General features: G+C 37.3%; 1 protein-coding gene across 4 annotated transcripts in view; it reads right to left on the bottom strand.

Annotated features, from left to right (window-relative positions):
* Window positions 1-141: 141 nt before the first annotated feature.
* frmd5a (FERM domain containing 5a) overlaps window positions 142-22,907 on the bottom strand; it is a 101,131-nt gene continuing 78,365 nt past the window's right edge. For 3 of the 4 annotated variants that reach the window (XM_073853570.1, XM_073853572.1, XM_073853573.1), the window contains 8 exons: window positions 20,532-20,619; window positions 20,128-20,215; window positions 19,315-19,379; window positions 17,308-17,399; window positions 15,203-15,277; window positions 12,857-12,925; window positions 12,609-12,715; window positions 142-5,472 (listed from right to left, as the gene is read on the bottom strand). In XM_073853570.1, the coding sequence (XP_073709671.1) occupies window positions 4,886-5,472; window positions 12,609-12,715; window positions 12,857-12,925; window positions 15,203-15,277; window positions 17,308-17,399; window positions 19,315-19,379; window positions 20,128-20,215; window positions 20,532-20,619 (1,171 nt within the window). In that variant the 3' untranslated portion in view covers window positions 142-4,885. The remainder of the gene's footprint in view (window positions 5,473-12,608; window positions 12,716-12,856; window positions 12,926-15,202; window positions 15,278-17,307; window positions 17,400-19,314; window positions 19,380-20,127; window positions 20,216-20,531; window positions 20,620-22,907) is intronic. The other variant, XM_073853571.1, reaches the window with a different exon arrangement.

Genomic DNA, 22,907 nt, shown 5'->3' with positions numbered 1-22,907 from the left:
ATAAGCGTATAAAAAAATCCATTCTACAGTAAAACCGAGATGCCCTATTTTACTGGGAAAAAAAATGAAATTGTCAGTTTAACACTGATCTTGAAAAACACAATGTTGCACTCATGCTGCTATAAATCACAAGATATCGTAAACGTTTTTGAAAGTTTATTTCAAGTTTGAATATTTCCATGGCACCGGTTACAAGGGACTATCAGTGAAACAATTTCTTAAACCACTTTGCATGGAAGGTTTCCTACAGTACAAATTTTTGGAATGAATCTGATTTAACAAAAACTGCATTTGGCACATATACTTGATATAACTGAATATTTATATATTAATGATTAATATATAAAACAGAAAAGATTGAGATTACAAGGAAAACACGCTAACGGACATATCTATACATAAACAGATATGCATAGCTGTTAAAGGAACTGTGAGAGCTAGCAAGTTACAGCAGCACAGTACAGTAAATAAAGCATGTTGCCACCACTGATCTGTATTGACTTTCGGTCTCAGTGCCATAGTGAATATGGGTGCATTATTAGATAAACCACCAAATAACTAAAGAATTGAAAAGCAATTTATTCCAATGATAAGTCACTAAAAATGTAAAAAAAAAATTTTGAAATGCTATCACAGCCTGCATTTCAACCTGTGTCTACCATCTGTAGGCAATACAATTTGTCATGATACAGCTATAAATCGTGAAGAACATCACCTAACAGCTGTTAACCAAATATTAAACATTAAAACCATCATCTTTAACCGGTCCATATTTAAGCTGGATCACCTGATGGTGGTATTACTGTTTAAGCCAATATGCTGTTTATTCCTCCTGATAGTCTGCTTGGCAACTGAAAGGTGGCAGGTGTTGCAGGTCCTGTTACGCTAAATGTCTCTTTAGCACTAATGAAACATAAATACTTTTGTACAAAGGTCACAGAGACCTTGTTAAATAGCACAACCCATTACAGCTGACAATTGTCCTTTAAAGGGCCGGTGCATCAAACCAAACCACTGCGTTTAGTACAAGTAAACTGTCAAGTGTAGAAAGTGAAACACAAGGACAGATGTAGCACTGATCACCCTTAATGTAAAAGCATGGACTTGCCTGCAGATCCTCACTTGGAAACTGTGTGCAAGGAATCGAACGACATGAAATGTAACAAACATTTAACTTGAATGAAAGTATTCATTCCTAGCTCATTAAGTCATTTGACTTCTTACACAACAGCACAAAAACCATGAAGAATAAATAAATAAATAAAAACATTAATTCACATGATTAAATCATTTAACAGGTTATTGCTTTAAGAATGGTGCTGCCATGCAGGACTGACCACTGAGGCTACATAATGCTGTCAATGAGTAAAATCTAATCTCATCTTACATATGCAAAACCTTTACTGGCATTGCTTATTAAAGCAAGTTTTCATTCCTATTAAGTCTGTTTTTTTATTCTTTGAATCAATGATGTCCATCCTGAATGCCATGCAAGTGGCCATCAGAGCAACACAGCCGATAATGAACTTGTGTCATCCAAATGCTTTAATAATTTGGCACATCAGAGATGTTAAGCATGCATGGATATTTCTCATGGTGAGAGACATGCATAACTCAAATGGCTGTCTTTTGCACTACACTTGACCCAGGTTTTCCATGTGTTTCATGCATCTCCTGTTTGTTGTAACTGAAACAGGTTTCCCCTCAGCTCCTCTAGTTGGTGGAAGACAGCAGTTATACTGTATGAAATTGTTATAAAGGAGCATGACCGACTGCAAACTTCTTCTGATCAAACACATTAGCCTACCTGGACGGTTAATAGTGTTATTGGGGCTAAACACAACCTTTTGTTAAATCACATCTCTTAATCTGGTTAATCTTTTAGGCACTATAGCACCATAGAGACTGTGCTGAAGTGACTGCCGCTTCATGCTTACACGACAGCATACTGCGACTGGTGAACAGAGGCATGTATTGTATATTTAAAATAACTAAGCTGTGTGAGATGCCACAACCAGTCAGGAGTGGTTATTGTAGTTTATTTTGTGCGAGAACCAATGAAAGATCAATAACATTATTCTTTCAAAATCTGCAGTGTTTCTTGTCCTGCTCTTATTTATCAATGCACACAAAATTAAGACTATAAATTTTGCTTTCACTTCATCATTTCCATACACAAAACTGCATCAATAGCATTTCAGATGTCAGATTCGTATTAAAAATAAAAATAAGTTCCCTGTGTACCTGACATGCCAATGAAAAAAAAAACATGTCTGTCTTCAAATAAAAAGACTTATTACTTAGATTTATTAGGACATGGGGCAGGGTTAGTTTCCAGGGTAGGGTAAGATTAATCCAGGGGCCTCGTTTATAAAGCATGCATATGCACAGAATTGATCGTAAAGTGTGCATACGCATGTTTTGTTTGACACATGAAAACGTCTCGGGTTATATATGTTAACTGTTGTTCCCTGAGAAGGGAACGAGGCGCTGCGTCTCCATTGCCATACTTCCTGCGTCCCTGTTACGCCGTCTTTGGCAATATTTCAGATAACGATATACTTCCTGGCTCCCGCGTCACCCTGTCGTTGTCGTTAAGCCTCACCATTGGTTGAATTTGATATACACATTCAGACACAATTACCCCTGGAAGCGTCCCCAAAGTGTCACCGCAGTGACGCAGCGTGAGTTCCCTCGAAAGGGAACTGTAACAATGTATCTTAAAAGGTAACACGATTTAACCTTGCTCTAACTTGAAATGTGTCCCCACATTTACTCCTTGAATTTGAGGGTATTGGACCTTGAAAGTCCTTGAATTTGAAGTTAACTAAGGTGTGGGAACCCTAAAACTGTATTTGACATGGAAGAGTGCTTAGCGCCACGTCAGGGTCTGAGCAGACGTATGCACTTTTGCTTGTCCGATTGGTGCAGGTTTTTGGCAAATAAGCCATTCTTGCTGCTCGAAATTGAGTTTAAACATTGACCAGCGCTCCTTTATATGTCTATGACATTAATTAGATATTGTTTCAAGGTGAAGGTCTGAAACTGCTCAGCTGCAGGATCATTTGCGATTTATACATTTCACACTTGAAAGAAAGGGGTACGCGCATTTTCTGTGCGTAAGTTCGGTTTATGAATCACACATATGCATTTTGATCGTAAAGATCAAATGTAGGATGGTTTCTACACAGCTTTTTATAAATGAGGCCCCAGGATTAGGTCTAGTTAGTTATTTTTAACCATTGAGGTTGTTTTACAAACATACCTTACAAAAAGCAGCACTGGTGTGCATCTTAAGACAAAACAATGGTAATCATGTATATGTCAGTGCAAGCTGTTTTCAGTTAAGACTGGCATTTAAGTCTGGGACTAACTTAAGCCCTGTCTGGGACACCTCCCCATAGTGTGCTAAAGACTTATTTTAGCCTTTATTACATATTGCCATGAACATCAATTGTAGACATATGACCATACACACACAAACACAGTCTTTTAGTTGAACTGTGTATGAATCAATTAATATTGTATGCAGGGCCTTTACCAATATACAGGAACATTTTAAGTCAGTATGGTTTATCTTGTTGCTGGTTACATTGACAACTGGAAATGGTTTGTGGATCTGGATAAGAAATCTTTCTTGTGTGTCTCTCTCTCTTATCAGAAACACCATAAATTCTAGACCTCATCTGAAACACAGAGCTAAAAAAGGTATAATTTAATTTTCAATAACAAAATAACATTTCAGTTCTGTTAAAATATACATGGAAAAACTGTCGATATATTAGGAAACTAACTACTTTGTACAAAAAGTACAGCATTGTTATTGTTATTAAGAATAATCATACTGTAGCATGATATCCACAAAGTACAAACTTAAGAACAAGGCTGATGTGGAATAAAAAAAATATTTCTTTTATACAATGGGACATCTTTCTTTTTAGAAAGACAAAAATAAAGCAAATGCACGTCCTCTGGGAGGAAAATAAGAAAGTGATGTACTTACAGCATTCTTCAAAAAGTCTAACCTTACAGTATTGCACATCTAGCTAGACTGGATCTAAGGGTGCTAGATGCTTTAACAGATACTGACAATATAGTGGATCACATAACAAAACACTTTATACCAATTAATCGTTTGGTACCCAATAGAAGAAACAATTTCTACTTTACAATTCTACCACCTAAACACAATTATAATCCTAAAATGTGTGACACCCTAAAAATCGAGTCACCGATACAGAAATCAGAAATTTTATTTGACCTTTTTCCAGTCTTTCCTCAATACTCGCAAATCTTACATGACTTTTAACCATCTGCATCTGATCATCATCGTGGTAAATTATAGCAGCCTTTAGAAAATCTCTATGAGTTAAATGACTGAAAGATATGAATTATGCATAATCTCTCAGAAAACCATTTGGATTACCACATTTCCAACCCTACCATACTGTGCCAACACGCCAAACTTATGCACCACATTCTTTTAAATGTTATTAATCTTAATGCATTTTTTTTTAATAAATAAAAAGTAACAATTCCCTATTTAAGGAACCATATAATTCAGTCAGTTCAATTAAATTTAATGTTTTGTTTTTAATTTTTTTTTGTAAAAATAAATACCTTAAATGACCTGAAATTCAAAAAAAAAGAAAAAACTAAAAATTCTGTCTTTGTAAAAAAAACGTAAAAAGGATGAGGGCAGGGCAGAATAAACCTCAAGTGGAGAAGAACAGATGTTGTGGCCTGGTGCTCCACATCCGCAGTAGTATCATGAATAAAGCTGGATTCATGCGACAGGTTGATGCCCTCCGTCTTTCTCTCTCCACGTGTTTAGTGTCGTCTCCACCCCAACAAGGGAGGCTTTACGAGCATAAGTGCCTCACTTTCACTTGTTAACGAGCAGCCCACCCACCCAGCGGAGCTTGCAGGCAAACCACCGTCTGAGGGGACAAAAGTATTCATAATGGAACTGCTCGAACTCGGGGGTCTGACGGATATCACGTAAAAATGCAATATCAAGGTCAGACTCTGTGAGGATGATGAGGAGGAGGAGCAAGACAAAGAGGAGTCCAATAGTCACAAGGAGCAGACGGAGTACACTTAATACAAACTTATTCACCTGTTCCGCCTCGCTGAGCACGGCCTCCCCACCCGTGCTCTGCGTCGGGCCCGTCGCCCTACTGTCCGCGCCAAACTCGGCCACGTCGCCCACACTGGGCGTTCCCGCCTCAGACTCTTTCTCCTCCTCTATGCTGCAAGGGGCGCCGTTGATCTGCCGCGAGCCGGACAGCTCCAGGCTGTGCTCCGCCACCGGTGTGGGCAGGACGCTGTGGGAGGGACTGTAGGTGTCATCGGAGATGACTGCCGTCCTATCGTCCGTCATCTGGCTACGAGAACGTGGCATGAAGGAGTCGCCGTGAGACACAGAGCGCACGGGAGTGGAGTGGGCACTGTCCCGCAGCGATTCCAAACCTAGACGTTGGGAAGAGAATAAGCTAGAGTAAAATAAGAGCAATTTAAGCAATACAGAAAAGTTCATTTTAGTATGTTTTTATCATTTGGAAGTTTCACATTGCAATTACCACACTATTATTCGCAATTATGTAAATAACTAAAAAAGGAGTAAGCACATTTTTACTATTATAGGCTGGTTGTTAGCACACACTGCGGACACTTACTGATGTTCTAATGTGCCTGAATTGGTGAAAATATATTAGTTATACACACACACACAACCCCAGCTGCTTATTTGCTCTGATAAACACTTTACTGTATATTGTGATAGAAAGCCTCTCCAGATCTCCTCACTTAAGCAATGGGAATCACACACATTAACAGGCAGAGACAACTTGCTGAGGTGTTTTAACAATTAGCACACGATACATTAGTTGTACACATGCAGCTGTCAAACAATAATCACAATAAAATAAATTAAAGTTTGTATTTGCATAGTATATGTGTTTACGGGCTCGGTAATGTGTGTGTGTACTATGTGTAATTTTTATGTATATAAATAAATACACATATATACTGGTATAAATTTAAGAGAAAAAAAAATATATATTTAAAATATATATATTTTTTAAATGATATATAAATAAATAAATATATGTTCACAAGTAATTGTTTTTAAATACATACATAAATGTGTATTTATATATACATAATAATTACACACTTTTATTTTGTAGAAACCATTATCCTGTACACAACAAAAAAATCTTGCAAAGTTTATAACAAGAAAATCTATAAAAGAAATATCAAAGGTAACCAAGGAATTCTTTGAATTGTTAGATTTAATCCTAACAATAATACCTAAATTCTAATAACTTCAGTTCAAAAGTTTCAATTTAGACTTCCGCAAAAATCAATAACAAAATCAAATCATATCTGAAGCGTGTCAACTACTACACAGAGGTAATGTTACTGATAATTTATGTATATAATATGATATTTAATGTATACAATGTTAGCTAAAAGATCCTTGAATTATTGCCTGTCTGCCAAACCTCCCTTCGCACAGCGGCCATCGATGCTCGCCTCTCCCCTCCTCTTTAGGTATTCAAAACCATTTTATTTTCAACAAGGTATTTGTTTCCAAAGTCAATTCGGATAAACAAACACAAACAGAAAGTTAAAGCATAAATAATACCTGTGAAATGATAAAGCTCAAAGTTCACTGTCAGGCGATATATTTTCTTAACAGAATTCTCCTTTCAAAGCCTACAGTGAATGGCCGGTTTGGACTACAACCCTCTACTTCCTGGTTTAATGATGTCAATATAAAAGTTTTTGACTAAACTTCACCCACAGTAATTTGTCAGTTGCCAGCTAAGCTCAAACGGCTCTGCTAAACTAAGCTTCTGTCGAATCACAACACACTAAACAAACTACACAATCAGAACTCGATATGTATTTCTGAAGGAGGGACTTCATAGAACAAGGAAGACATCTGCCTGTTTTTAGGACAGTCAAAACAGCGGCATAGAGATAAGTAAATTGTGTGATAATGTGTTTTTTACACGTGAAACATGAACACATGTTATATTGCACATTGTAAACACAATCAGGCGGGTAACCGTGACAGTGTGCGTGTCTCTAATGAAACCATCTATAGGCATACTTTGATTAATCTATAGGTGCCAACAGCTGATAAATCATCATGTTAAGATTATCACCACAGTATGAGGCCACAATGTACAGTAAAAGCTGGAAATAAAACAGGTGTACAATTCTTGCCAAAGTCAGCTCAGCAGAGAAATGAATGAGCTTTTGCTGAGTATTAGATTCTTGAGCATGTCATTGTAGACATGTTACATCTCTTTTCTAAAGTGAAGAACATTTTTCCACAGTGTGACATTTTTCTGCTTAACCAAAGGCTTTTCATTCACAATCTTAAACACCCTTCTGAAGAAAAAATATCAAAAGATGACATGAAAGCAATTCTGCCTAGATGCACAAAACTATACTTTCAGAAAAAGGGTACAAAAGTTATACCTCGTTCTGTCACTGCTATGGTACCTTTTAAAAAGGTACAAAAATTTACCATTTCGGTATAGATATGTACCTTTGAGATATCAGTATGCACCTCTAAGGTACCAGCGTGTACTTTCAAGGTACTAATACAGTATGTACACTACTGTATATTGCCAAAAGTTTTGGGACACCTGCCTTTATATGCACATGAACCTGAATGACATCCTAGTCTTAATCGACAGGGTTTAATATGGAGTTGGCCCACCATTTGCAGCCATAACAGCTTCAACTCTTCTTGGAAGACTTTCTACAAGGTTTAGGAGAAGTTTTGATCATTCTTCTAAAAGCACATTTGTAAGGTCCGGCACCGATGTTGGATGAGAAGGCCTCGCTTGTAGTCTCCGCCCTAATTCATCCCAAAGATCTTCTATTGGACTCTATTGTGCAGGCCAGTCAAGTTCCTTCACACCAAACTCGCTCATCCTTGCTTTGTGCACTGGTGCACAGTCATGTTGGAACAGGAAGGGGCCATCCCAAACTGTTCCTACAAAGTTAAAAGCATGAAATTGTCCAAAATGTCTTGGTATGATGAAGCATTAAGAGTTCCTTTCACTGGAAGTGATTGGAAAACCTGCATTCAATGATTTGGACAGATTTTTTCAATTTTGGAGGGGTGTCCCAAAACTTTTGGCATTATAGTATACCCTATAGGTACAATAGTGTATGTTTTGAAAAAGGTACCACCCACCCTAGTATGGAAAGCAGAAGCATTTATGTGGGAATAAAGAAATTATGCAACCCAAGTTGTGATTGAAAAAGATCACAAACACTTTGTACATTTTATCTCATCACTAATAATGCATAAAAATCTGTTGTTTTTCAAAAAACTTATATTAAAGGAATAGTCTACTCATTTTCAATATTAAAATATGTTATTACCTTAACTAAGAATTGTTGATACATCCCTCTATCATCTGTGTGCGTGCACGTAAGCGCTGGAGCGCGCTGCGACGCTTCGATAGCATTTAGCTTAGCCCCATTCATTCAATGGTACCATTTAGAGATAAAGTTAGAAGTGACCAAACACATCAACGTTTTTCCTATTTAAGACGAGTAGTTATACGAGCAAGTTTGGTGGTACAAAATAAAACGTAGCGCTTTTCTAAGTGGATTTAAAAGAGGAACTATATTTTATGGCGTAATAGCACTTTTGGGAGTACTTCGACTCGCCTGAAAAGTCCGCTCCCCTTCTTCCTTTCATAATGGGAGAGGGAGGGTGTTACTGCGCCGAGTCGAAGTACTCCCATAAGTGCTATTATGCCATACAATGTAGTTCCTCTTTTAAATCCGCTTAGAAAAGCACTACATTTTATTTTGTACCACCAAACTTGCTCGTATAACTACTCGTCTTAAATAAGAAAAACGTTGATGTGTTTGGTCACTTTTAACTTTATCTCTAAATGGTACCATTGAATGAATGGTGCTAAGCTAAATGCTATCGAAGCGTCGCAGCGCGCTCCAGCGCTTACGTGCACGCACACAGATGATAGAGGGATGTATCAACACTTCTTAGTTAAGGTAATAACATATTTTAATATTGAAAATGAGTAGACTATTCCTTTAATAGTAGGGCTGTCAATCGATTAAAATTTTTAATCTAATTAATTACATACATACTTTTTGCTGTTAAAGTATTAAAAATTCCATTTAAATGAATTAATGAATAATCAACATTAGTGACAAGTTCAAAAACTCTTTTATTATTACAGTATTTTCACTGTACTACAGTAATATGTTAAGGAAATACATTCAAAAGTGCTTCAGAAAAAGATTATTTACCAAAAGTTTAACAGTGCAATATCAATTGCAGGGCTTTTTGTGCAATGGAACATAAACCTTAAATTAAAAAATCATCCCCTTTACCTTTGGTATTACGGGACGTTCTAGGTCTATTAACGTTAACTCTTGGATGCTTTGCATTGATGTGGTACTTTAGAGTGGATGAACTCCGGTGATATGCAAATTCCTTGCTGCAGACATTGCAGACAACTTTATTTTTATCATCACTTCCATCAGGCCGGTTTTATAAGTAAATGTTCCAATCAATGATCCAGTCACAGCCAGCGCATTCTCGTCTTAATTTTACATTCGAATGGTGGCAAGAACGTTTCCAGGTTCAAAGGTCAATACGTAATGGATTAATCAGCGTTTTTTTACACTTTATTTTTTTCTCAGATTAATTAATCGAAATTAACGCGTTATTTTGACAGCCCTAATTAATAGATATGCACAATCGGTTTCCGGAACACACAAAGTACTTGTAATTGACAAAACTGAAAGCACAGTTTAAAGTCGTCATGCAACTGAAATAGCGATAAGTAGTCTTATTTTCCCGTATATATGAGTAAAAAGGCTTAGGAAATCAAAAAAGGGTATTGGACTTGATTTTGTCCAACGAGAACTGATTGGATTGTTGTAAATTGGGTCATGTTGCTAATTGCTATCACTACGATCTTTTCACAGGCCCCGCCCTCGCGCCATTCCTTGTGACAGTAAGTAAAGATTAGGAGTGGATATTAGCATTTTTGATTAAAGATTATGAGGACAGATGGATTTTTTAAAAATAATGAAGCTCACAGATAAATAATTTATAAAAAATACCAGAATATTCCTTGAAAAAAGTGATTAATTTTAATTTTATGATGATTTTAAATTATTGGAGTAGAATCAGGTTAAAGTATGTGAGCCCTAATGTGAACCAGTGGCGGCCGGTGACTTTTTCGAGGGCACATGACGTGAAGTTCGTCACAACATGTATGTAGCCCGTCATGTGTGTGGTTCGTAATTTCAAAATATGTGTTCTGTGCGTCGATTGAACCTGTGTGCATCATGTGTCTTGTCAAAATAAGTGCCTACTGCAGACGCATCTAAAGGGTTTATGATATAAGAGACGCTCGCTGGTTAACATGACGCAACCAACACATATTTTGAAAACACATAAGCAACACACATGACACTTCAAACACATATTTTGAATTTGTGCCCCTCGGATGAGCAGTCACAAGCTGCCACTGATGTGAACACTATATTTAGTGTATCAGGCATTTCATATAAATATTAGAGGACATCATAAAATTGAAGGTTACAGAAGGATTCTCAAAGATTTGGGTGCCCATACCTTACTCAAAGACCATCAGATATTTGTATAGCAGCTGGTCAGACAAATTTCTGGTCAGAAATTTAGCATTTTTTTTAATAAAACTATGTAAGTAAGATCTTTAGAAACCCTTCTGTAGCCTTCAATTTAATAATGTGCATTTATTTGTGATAAGTGCAAATGAAAAGACTTTCCTGAGATTCTTTTAATATAGACATATATGCAGAGCATCTCTGAAGTCATCACATTGATTTGAAGCCCTGACTTTAGAAAGCCTTTAAGAAGCCATCAGCCTGAAGGTTCATATTACAACCGAGACTTTAAATAGTTAACAATATTGACATTTACAATTGTATGTGTAACTGATAGAAGCAGACTACATATAATGCACATCACTGCACTGGAGAAAACTTCCAATAATGTACAAACGTCGCAATTCCCTGTAATAAATCAACTATAAATAAATTCTATTATAGTAACCCAACTTTGTATGAGAATAAACAACAGTAACAGAAGTGATTTCATCATCTCTTTCTATTCAAACCCACCATATAAGACAAACTTTACAGCTCTTTAAAACCTCCCACATGTACATTCATGCCACTGTTCATCATTTTATCAACATCAATCGTCTGTGATATATATATAAACTGCTTGAGCTCTATCAAGTATGTAACACACAAACAAACCAGACAAACATACATTAGACTTTACCTAAAGGTGTGCTGGCCCGGGGATAATGAGATGAAGTCATGGGCATTGGTGATGCCCGTAGCTGTTCCTGCTGCCCGGTCAGGGCCGGGTAGAGGGGCAACACCCCAAGGGCCTTACCCAGCATTCGAGGCCCCAAACTCAGCACCCGAATCTTTACATCCCGATAACAGTGGTTGATCATGCGCAGGTGAACGTTCACCCGCGTGCTGATGCGAATTAGACACTTCACCATTCTTGAATCCGACAAGCAAACGTTTGGTGTAGCTCTTAAGAAAAACAAATAGCAATAACAGTCCCTGTTACCCGTGCCCTATTTCCACCATGGGCTGCTGGGTAAAGGCTTGGCTGTGCTAGCAAAGGTAACTGCAAGCACACCCCGAAGAATAGGTAGGCAAAGCGGTGACAAACCCTTCGCCTAAGCCTCAGCCAGGCTGGTGTGGTCCTTCCCCCTCCCTCAGCCAATGACTTAAATGGAGAAGAAGGCCTTGTCTATTTTCAGAGGAGGGTATTAATACTCCTTCAAGAAACACAGTCAGCACATGTAGGATGGTTGAGTTTAACATGGATGGTCCAGTGTGCTCATCTAGAGATTATAAGTTATAGAGGTTTTATCTACTCAAACACAACAGGAGAGATCCTAAAGGTCACAGTGAATACATTTATGCCACAAAGCTACCATATGGCTTCAATAGTACAGCATACAAGTCACATGGAAATTAGCCTTTTATGATATTTTTATGCATCCTTTAAAGCAATTCTCAATTATTGTAACTTCATACACGTCAAGACTTCAACAGAAATGTAAACTATCACTTTAATAGTGACCATTATGATGCTACTCTTAAAGCTAACCACAGCAGAAGAAAAATAAAGTAAAAAAGAAAGGGACAACAGTTACCCAGAATGGGTGGGCACAAGGTGGCACAACCTCTTGGCACAGGACAGTATAGATTACTGACTGTACAGAGCTGGCACAGAAATAGAGTGGTCTGTCTGACTGACAGGGACACCTGTACCCCCATTTCCCTAACTGACGACCAGACCAAAATCAAACGACTGCCTACGATCAGTATGTGCGTGTGTACAAAACAAAAGTCAGCAAAAAATATTAAAGGTTGGGTATTTGCCACAATATTTTTGATGACATTACAGTTTAAACTGTTTAGTGCTTTGACATTGTTATGGTTTTAAGGTTGCTGTATTTCATTGGTGTCAGTGTGTAGAGCTGAACTCTGCTTAATGGGTTGAACCGGACTCTCACCTTCCATGATGGATATGTGCACGGCTCTCCGGCGAGTGCGCGGTACACTGCTCAGCCGCGGCCCGTGAGTGATGGATGGACAGCTTCTGCTGGGCACCATGCCGGCCCTGTGACCACATACACATACATAACTGTAACAGCACCCCGACTGATCACGTTACAGTACGTCCTAAAAGTACCGCAAGCAGGCATACAAAACAGAGACACGTGACTATAAGCAATTAAGCAATTATACTTTACTCGTGTACCTGTGTATTTCTGGAGGTTCCCGTTTGATTTTTGCACTCTGCTCCATTACCTCTTTGGCAACTCTTCCACTGAAATGAAAAGGGAAAAATTTACAATCTACAAAAACAAAGTTTGGTTGATTTGCTTTTATATAGTCAGCCGCAGAAATAAACCCCGACGGTGTGCTCAGGTCAGTGTATTACACTGAAGGTGTGACATTATCCTGCTTATTACACGGCTATTTACCTCATAAGTATGAAAAGGAACATTAAATATTGATTTAAAATATTTTATTAGCTCACTTTTAACGAATGCAGACCTTCTGCGGGGAAAACACGTTAATTTACGTTTTAAAGTGGACATTTCACAAAACTTTTTTAAGATGTCAAATAAATCTTTGGTGTCCCCAGAGTAGATATGTAAAGTTTTATCTTAAAATATCATATAGATCATTTATTATAGCATGTTAAAATTGCCACTTTGTAGGTGCAAGCAAATTTGGCTGTTTGTCGGTGTGTCCTTTAAAATACAAATGAGCTGATCTCTGCACTAAATGGCAGTGCCGTGGTTGGATAGTGCAGATTAGGGGGCGGTATTATCCCCTTCTGACATCACAAGGGGAGCAACATTTCAATGACCTATTTTTTCACATGCTTGCAGAGAATGGTTTACCAAAACTAGGTTACTGGGTTGTTTTTTTCACATTTTCTAAGGTGATACAAGCACTGGGGAACCAATTATAACACTTAAAAGTCAGATTTTCATGATATGTCCCCTTAAAGATACTGTAAGATGTTGAAATGTCACGAACACGCTATTTGATTTATATATAATGTCATATATGTTATTAAAATGTATATTTATATTAAATTTTTGTGTAATGTTAAACTGAACCTATCAAAATGATTTGCAGCATACCATGTGTTATTAGTTTGAAGCATAGTTATCTGAAAAGAACAACCATTGGAATGCCAATCAGACTCTAGCACTTTAGAGAGCTGTGTAATAATTGGAAATAACAAGCTTGCAAATGTGGCAACTGGCCAATCAGAATCAAGCATTCCAGTGTAATAGAGGGTATGCATTGACGTCAGTTTCCCACGTGAACAGAGCTCGCTCGGTTGAGGGGCAAAACGTGCAACAAAATGATTATTATCAGCTTAAATTGAATTTAGTTGGACTTGATAGCAGAGGTGGACAATACTTAGTTACATTTTCCAAGCATCTGTGCTTTATTTGGGTGTTTGTATTGGGGAAACTTTTACTTCACTACATTTAAAGCATAGAATCATACTGTATTCTTTTATATTGCATAATAAAATGTATTTAATACCTAATTACATTAAAATTGTGTACTTTTACTTGAGTAAATATTCAATGTAAAACAAAAACTTGCATTTATGAAATGTAATAGAGTAAAAATTATGATAATATGCTTTGGATTGTATATTTTTTTCCTAAGAAAAACATGGATAAAATACAAATACTTGAAAAAATACTTTTAAGTAGAAAGTAAAACATCTGCTTGATAGTGACCCGAGCAACTTATCAACCCACCTGTGGTCTGTGGACGTTGGCATGAACGATCTATTTACTTCTCCTTTCAGTGTTTTTTGGCAGTCTGTTTAAGACAATAGCTTTGAATTCTTGTTAATCTGTTAGTACAGTCTATCGCACAACAGCTGTTTCTCATTTAGCTGCGTTTTCGCCGATGTCACGCTGTACTTAAATGCTGCCGCTCTGTCTTTTGCCACTCAGTGGGCGTAACTGCAGTCCCTCTCGCCGACGGTGATGTCATGTGCATACCCTCTATAACAAGTGCCTAAATCCTCTGGCATTTCTGTTTTGCCGTCACTGAAACAATGACTGATGTTGACCACTGCTGTTAAGAGTCCATGAGCTGAAGAATTAGATTAACCTTCTTGAGGTCCTTCTCTTAACTCAATCAATGTCTCTTAGTCTGTGACTAAACCACTTCCCTTTAAACCAAATTAAGCTCTCCCCTAACGGACTCCGTGGAGTCCTGTCTGTCTCATGTGCAGCGGTGAGAAAATAACTGTTATCAATTTCCTAATTAAGGGTTTAAGTGTGTGAGCCCACTATAATAAATGATCACGCTGTTTGTTTAATTGCCCTGATGGCTCCATTCATCTGTTACAATTGCCATTATTAAGTAAATGCTTGCCTGTGAGAAGAGCTACATAAACAGACACTGTACAACAGGTTTTGGTGCATTGGCTCTAAAGCGGTCACCTCTTGTGTGACCGTGAAGTAAGTAGGTTGCTTTGGAGCAGGGGGTCTGAGAGCCCTGAGGCTGTAAAAGTCCATCTGCTGTAACCTGCGCAATAACTGTCCGTCTAACTTACCTGTAGCGGAAACGACTCCCCTTGAAAAACAGGTTGCTGCTGGATACCGTACGGACCTGGCTTGACTTCTCCAGCCTAAGGAGAGCAAAAAACAAACAATTTAGTCCTCAAGAACTTCAGAATGTGACATACATTTGTAGGCAAATGAAACTCACTAATCTTAATATCTATGGTATGGATGCTGGATGACACGTCTGCTTTTAAACATATAAAACGTTTCAAGGTTATTTTACTGTATCCAAACAATAAATCTACATTTCATGTTAAGGTTAAATGTATATACCATTTACATTTATGCATTTGATAAACGCTTACACAGGGTTCCCACACCTTAGTTAACTTCAAATTCAAGGACTTTTCAAGGACTTTCCAGGTCCAATACCCTCAAATTCAAGGACTAAATGTGGGGACAAATTTCAAGTGAGAGCAACTTACATTGTGTTACCTTTTAAGATACATTGTTACAGTTCCCTTTCGAGGGAACTCGCGCTGCGTCACTGCGGTGACACTTTGGGGACGCCTCCAGGGGTAAATGCGTCTGAATGTGTATATCAAATTCAACCAATGGTGAGGCTTAACGACAAAGACAGGGTGACGCAGGAGCCAGAAAGTATATCACTATCTGAAATATTGCCAAAGACGGCGTTACAGCGCCTCGTTCCCTTCTCAGTGAACAACAGTTACATACGTAACCCGAGATGTTTTCGTCTGTCAAACACAACTATGCAAAAAAGCATTTTGGTATGAATCAACATTCGCATACAGAAGATATAAGCATTTAAAGTTTAGCACGTGTGCCTAAACAGTCTTTTCAGAATTTTTATGCTATTATCCTACACTACACAGGGAATAATCTGGATTTTTTTTTTCCGAAAACTTCTTGCATAAAAAAGATTCAAGCACTTTCAATGACCTGTATCTATGTATTTATATTTTCAAAATCTTCCCAGGGCATTGAATTTTGCATCCATCTAGCACTTCCATAGTAGATAAAACAAATATTAAGGAAGTAAATGGATACTGTCAACTGTGTGCTTACTATCATTTTGTAAAATATCTTTGCGTTCAACCGAATAAAGAAACTCAACATGAGGGTGAGTACATATTGACACTTTTTTTTTTTTTTGATGAACTATCCTTTTAAATACAAATTAGTACAGGCAGTATGAGTAATATGAGATAACTTTCTTTTCTAAAGTATTACTTACTGGATAATCTAAAAATGAGAATATTCACATAGCTATTTGACGCATAAACCACATTTGGTTGAACCATATTGTGTTCTCATGCTGTAAAATACTATTTAAAGATATTATATGTTTTGTTTCTAAAGCTGATATACTCTTTCTATCAAACCCTACTAAAGACAGGCACAGCTTGGTGGCCTCTGGAGATCATTTTATTTAGGCTTTTCATCTCTGGGTGTGATGTCCTTTTATACACCGCTTTTATGTGAAACACAAAACCCACTTTTCAATTATCATCTCTCTTACCCACCACTAACTCCACTAGCTGGAGGACTTTAACTACAGCTACATATTACTCATTTCCCCAGAGAAATGAAATCAGACTTGGAATACAACGTAGATTTAGTCTGCGAAGGCCTTGCCAAATCCGTGATTACATCATCCTGTTCACATCAATAGAGCTTTCCCACACTTTACGTTGACTTCCAAAGACGTCACCTTGATCAGCCAAAGTCATTTATCACAAAACAAAAGAGGCTGCACAGTGCTGTGAAACTCGCCGATCTTTTTAGAAAGCAGTCCTGCTCATCTGTGACATTACAGTTTGCATTGGGCTGCAGGTTTTTAAACACTCGAGCGGACAAGGACACGCACATGACTGAAACGGCCATGGGCATCCCTCTGGAGCGCTCCCTCCTGTCATTGCTCACGCAGTAAAGGTCATCTCTGACACAAGGCTCTACTATTGGAAGACTCTTTCCTATCAGTCTCAAATATCATGTTTGGGGAAAGAAAATCACAGAAAGTGCCAAAAAGGCAAATTGTGCAATTGACCTTTCAGTAGTTGTCCGTGCAAGAAAATCTTTCTGTAGTCTGCAGGCATTATTGTGAAGAAAGGGTGCGTGTATTAGCACTCACTTGTAAAAGGCTTGATTTTCCACTCCGCATTTCCAAAGGTGCTTGCAGGCCTCTGGGGTCGGTGCGAAGTATGTCAAAATAATCTTTTTGTCCTATGCATGCGATTTCAATACAAAAGTCATGACACGGCATTAATCATTAAAGGCTTTGCAAGGAATTATTAAAGTTTGTGGGTTATCATAAGTTGTATATTGTACCGTATTTTCCGGACTATAAGTCACACTTTTTTCATAGTTTGGCTGGTTCTGCGACTTTAAGTCAGGTGCGACTTATAGTCAAAATTATTTTATATGAACCAAGAGAAACCATTACCGTCTACAGCCGCAAGAGTCCGCTCTATGCTGCTCGTGTATTGATGTAATTCAATGGATTCAGTGATGTGGAATGACTTCGGGACCTTTTTGAACTTGATTTGACTTGTGTAGTGTTAATTTAGCCTATTCAGCCTCTCGGGTATTTTCTGTATGCTATAGTGTTCGGTGAATAAATGGTAATGTTACGTTAACATGTACGGACACCTATTCAGCCTGCTGTTCTGTGCTATTGTTTAGTTTAATAACTTGCCTTTGCAGATTCAGGGCTCTATCATACACCCGGCGCAATGTAGCGCAATGCGTGATGCAAGTGTCTTTTGCTAGTTTAACCTGACACAATTATCATTTTCACGTTTAGCGCCATGTTGTTAAAATAGCAAATGCTTTTGCGCCCAATTTTGCGCCCATAGGAGCTCTGGTCTGAAAACGAGGTGTGTTTAGGCGCATTGTTGGCGCGTTGCTATTTTGAGGCAACTTAAATAGACTACGCCATTGACCAACTAAAACCTGATCTAAAATCTAAAGTCAATGCCGCAATAATGTTTTTTGTTATTTAATGAGCACGTTAGTAATATGCACCTATAAACGGGATGACAACACGGGTTTGCTTAACACACGTGGATGCGCAGCAGCACAAAAACATTTAAATATGACAAATTAAAGGATTAAAATGTAAAAGATTATTATTGAGTCTCCTGGACATAAACGAGGACCGATTATGAGACGTTAGAATGCGTAAAGAGCTGCTTCTTCACCTGTAGCCTGGTAAGTAAATAAATGCTTTGCTTTAAACAAATGCATTTATTTTTTAAATGTTTTTTTTAAATGCCACCCCACGGATTTATTGTATATGATGACTCTGTACCTGTGATTATGATGAGATGAGAAACGTTGTTAAGTAATGCTTTTTAAAACACTCACAGTGCTGTCCAAGTGCTGAAACGGCTCTCCGCACGTTTGTAAATTCTTTATCTCTTGTTTGTTACAAATAAAGTATTTTTAGAGTACAAACCTTTTTTTTGCATATTTGCTAATTATTTAATGAGATTACAAGGATTATGTAGGATATCAATGCATTTACAGCAATTAAAAGCCTGCTATTTTTACTTCTATGACTGAAAGAAAACGTCTTTTAAAGGTTTTAATCCAAAAATAAACATTTAAATAAAAATGAAAACGACGCAATTTTTTTAATATTATTCTTAAACTGGTGCTCTTCTTCCTCCGCTTAGTTTTTCAGTTTACAAATTCCGTCATCTAAATAGGGATTAGACATAGCACCAGTGCAACTGGCTTTTAGAGGGGATGAGAGATAAGATTCTCATTGGTTTATTGCACGGTACGCCCAAAACACACCCATTACTCATTATGAGAAAAGGAACAACCATTTTCGACCATGCACTCGGCGCAGAAACCATTTTTTCCGTCGTTAAATTAGCAAAAGCGGAATTCTACATGCCCGTTTAGACCGTGCGCTTTAGACAATGCGCTTAGATCGTTAAAAAAGGGCCCTTATAGTCTGTTGTTGGCCTTGGATTTTATGAAATAATTTTCTAAATAAACGCGACGTATAGTCCAGTGTAACTTATATATGTTTTTTCCTCTTCAAAACGCATTTTTGACTTGAGCAACTTATAGTCCAGAAAATACGGTAATTCTGCTTGATCAGTGACTGCATAATTAATGAGCTCACCTCCTTCTGATTTGCATATACATGAAATGTCTTTCCTTCAAACTTCAGTTTGGTCACCTCATTCCTGTATAAAGAGAAAGATTCACACAACATCGCATATTTTAGCTAATTAAATATTTAGGAAAACCATTAGAGACTCTGCACTACTTTCTCTTATAAATGTGGGTACATTTACATATACGAATGTTAATTAATGTACACTGTCCCTTTTCTAAATAAATAAATAAATACGCAGATTTTATCCCATTTATCATATTTTCATATCTCATATTTTTCCCTGAAATCTACATTGCTCAAATTGTATTTGCTTTATTAGTTTTATCCAGCTCCTTGACTACTTATTATAAATGGAAAGTGGCACATCTTACCCAACTATCCCAATATGCTCTACTGTATATATACTCAAACATACAAGAAAACCCAAGCCTCTCTGAGACGACAGAATAGACAGCATTGTTGTATATTTTACGCTATTCTCGCTATTCTCTTTCCATGTACAGCCTTCACAGACTTGTTGCGGCCAGATTACTTTAAAGATACCCACTGGATAGAGAGCTACTGAGGAATAATTGGACACCTGTCTGCTCCAACAGCAGCAGATGGCCAGGACCTTTTGGCCGAGAACATATCAAACAATATAAAAAACCAGCTGTGACTTGTGTACTTAGTGCTCGTCTCTAGGCACGAATGACTCATTATTTTTAGTTTCTCAAAGCATGCGTGCATACACGTCTCTGTGGTTAAGTCTGACCACTAAGACGTCAAGAAGTGAACTATAAATATGGTAAGAGGTGAGTAACACTCACTCATTCCATTTGAGAAAATGAACTCTCTTGTTCCCCTGAAGCACGACAAAACCGAACGGAGTAAATGCAAGAAAAGCCGGATTCCCAGACACATCCTGTGAAAAATAATGAAAGAAGCGCCACGTCACCTTTATTTCGAGTATGGCTATTATCTATTGAACACAACAGTACAGCTTTCAGTTTTATTGTTAGGTTTATTTTCACAAACAGAGAGGGAGTGAATTGAAATCTTTTACTGTGGAGATGATATTTTAAATTGACAGTAAAGTAGTACAGTAATATTTTGTTTGGTGGTGTGTTGTGAACAGTTTGGGGTTATGGAAAGGGTAATCTGTTTAAAAAAGAAATGCAGTACAGAGTAGACTAGTGTCTGGATGGGAGCTGTAAATGTTTTGGATCGAGCTGTCTAACCTTGCACGGATGAGGATCCACGCCATATGTTTCAAGCATTTGCGCTTTTTGCAGAAACTTCAGTTCAGCTGTTTCTGGCGTTTGACCTCTGCAAAATAATAAAAACAAACAAAATCACAGGCTGAACAACAACCAATTTTACACACTAAAAAACACAAACTCTCTGTAGTGATGAATTATTTCTACCATTTATAATAGATGGGTTAGTGACAAAAACGATTTTGCAAGATGAAAAATTCTATTTTTTTCTTGTTTTAAAAGCATGCATAATTCAATGCATAATTCGGTGCATGTTAATTTTATGCAATACATTTTTTTATGAAAGTTAAGACTGAATGGACCTGAAAATGTCACATGGTGTAACCGCCAATTCCGCCAAAGAATGAGAAATATTAAATCTTTTATCCACCTTGATGGCATGTAAGCGTAATCATAAAAAAATTTAATATCTAGATATTTTTAAAACATTTTATTAGTTATTTCTACATGTCAATTTTAATGCGCTTTTGTAATATTTGTCCTGACCTGTGCTGAAAACAGCTCTGTTTTCTAAATAAACTTTGACAAATGATGTAAAAATGTATGTAAAAAAAAACATTACATATAACTAGATTATTTTATTCCAAATTTTTTTATATCTATATTTATATTTTAATTTGAAAAAAATACTAGTCACACCAATTGACACAGACCGGTTACACCACATTGACATTTTTGCAATTATCCCCCAAATATTCTTTCAAAATTAAATAAAATCAGAAATGTTTAACTTGGTCCTCAAAAAAAAAGAATGTATGCAAGTAATCTGCTAATTTATTTTGAAATGTTAACCCTTTTACATTTAATTTATCCATATGGACACAAAATAATTAATGTCACGTCATTGACCCAGATACTTATAAAAAAGTGCATTCTTCAGGTTTTGTACTTTGAGCATGTATCTACAGTAGGAAAAGTAAAAACCTTTTGTAGAAAGCATCTGCCCAAAAAAAGATTGTGAACGGTAATAATGATTTTGTACAAATCTACTTTTAACACTCCTCACTTAGGCCGCAATAATTAGTGGTAACTAAGCAAAAATATAAAGGCAAACTGGCCAGACAGTTCAAGTACTGTCACCGGGAAACCTCTTCCTCATTCATGTTTTATTCAAATCTGACTATTCAACATTCAGGACTTTGATGAAACACGACTGCCCGTCTCGTATTTCAACACAAATCACAGAAGAAAAGCCAAGAGAAAGTGATGGCTCTCAGATTACAGCATTGACTTACAGGAACATTTTAAAAGATCAAAACTGGCAGCCTACATTCCAAAAATACTTCCCATAATAAACTGGATGGGTCGCAGCTCTTGCCATTGAAAAGATAAAACCACCAGAGGGCAGCAGCCGTCATACTCTTCTTGTATGGTGGATCAAGGTTTTTGGGATCTTGAGTGAAAGTGTCACTCAATGTGTACCAGTAAAACACAACAGTCAACCAGCTTACTTCGCAGGATGCAGTCAGTGTGCAATACAGCCTATATGTGAATGGTCTACAGATCCAATAACTACAAGCAAATAATTCAAGCTTATGTCCAACAGACTGTTCAGTGAATCCATTACTAAGTCCAGAGAGTTAATTGGTCATGCTTGCGTATGGATGCAGAGTGAACGGCTGGCACACTGCTGACCTTAGACTGTGCCGTAGTAAAGTGGCAGAACCTATGGTGCAGAAAGCCATTATTTACAGTAATAACCTTGCAAAGTGCAAATGTGCATTGAGGCGTGTGTATTAAAAAAAGGACAAGAACAATAGCAGCTTTTTACCACCTCAAAGAACGGGCCTACCAGAAGGTCAACTTAACAACAAGTCTAAATGTGTAGTCAACTGACAAATGCAGCAGTCCATCGACCATTGTTCATGTCCATTTTGTTAGGTTATGTATGCTAGCTTTGAAGGTACAGTAGTTTTATGGTACATGCTACTGTACTATGACTTAAAGTAAAAAAAAAAACGATTCATTTTAGGGAGACAATAATATGAGAAGTGCTACACAAACTTACTTTAAGCTTAGAAAGTTTTAATGTTTCTTAAAGAAGCTACCTGCTTAAGCCGGGCTCGCACTACGAGACTATGGGCCCAAATTTACACCAATTTTTTCCTCCCGAGAAATGGGTCCTGGACCTTAATCGGTTCCGATGTTTGGCTCAGATTTTAATGTAATGTGTGAAATTTCAGATCAAATCTTACACCACACGATGTGCTTGCAAGCAAATCGGGGATACCCTGATCATATCAAACATGTTTTATACTTAAGACATTTAATCGGGATGATAACAACAGTATTTTTAAAATAGCCACTGCAATAAGAGATGGAGGTGAATGACAGACC

This window comes from Misgurnus anguillicaudatus, chromosome 15, assembly GCF_027580225.2.
Source record: "Misgurnus anguillicaudatus chromosome 15, ASM2758022v2, whole genome shotgun sequence".
Taxonomy (NCBI): Eukaryota; Metazoa; Chordata; class Actinopteri; order Cypriniformes; family Cobitidae; genus Misgurnus; species Misgurnus anguillicaudatus.
The sequence above is the reverse complement of the archived record's forward strand: the minus strand, read 5'-3'. Positions and strand labels throughout refer to the sequence as shown.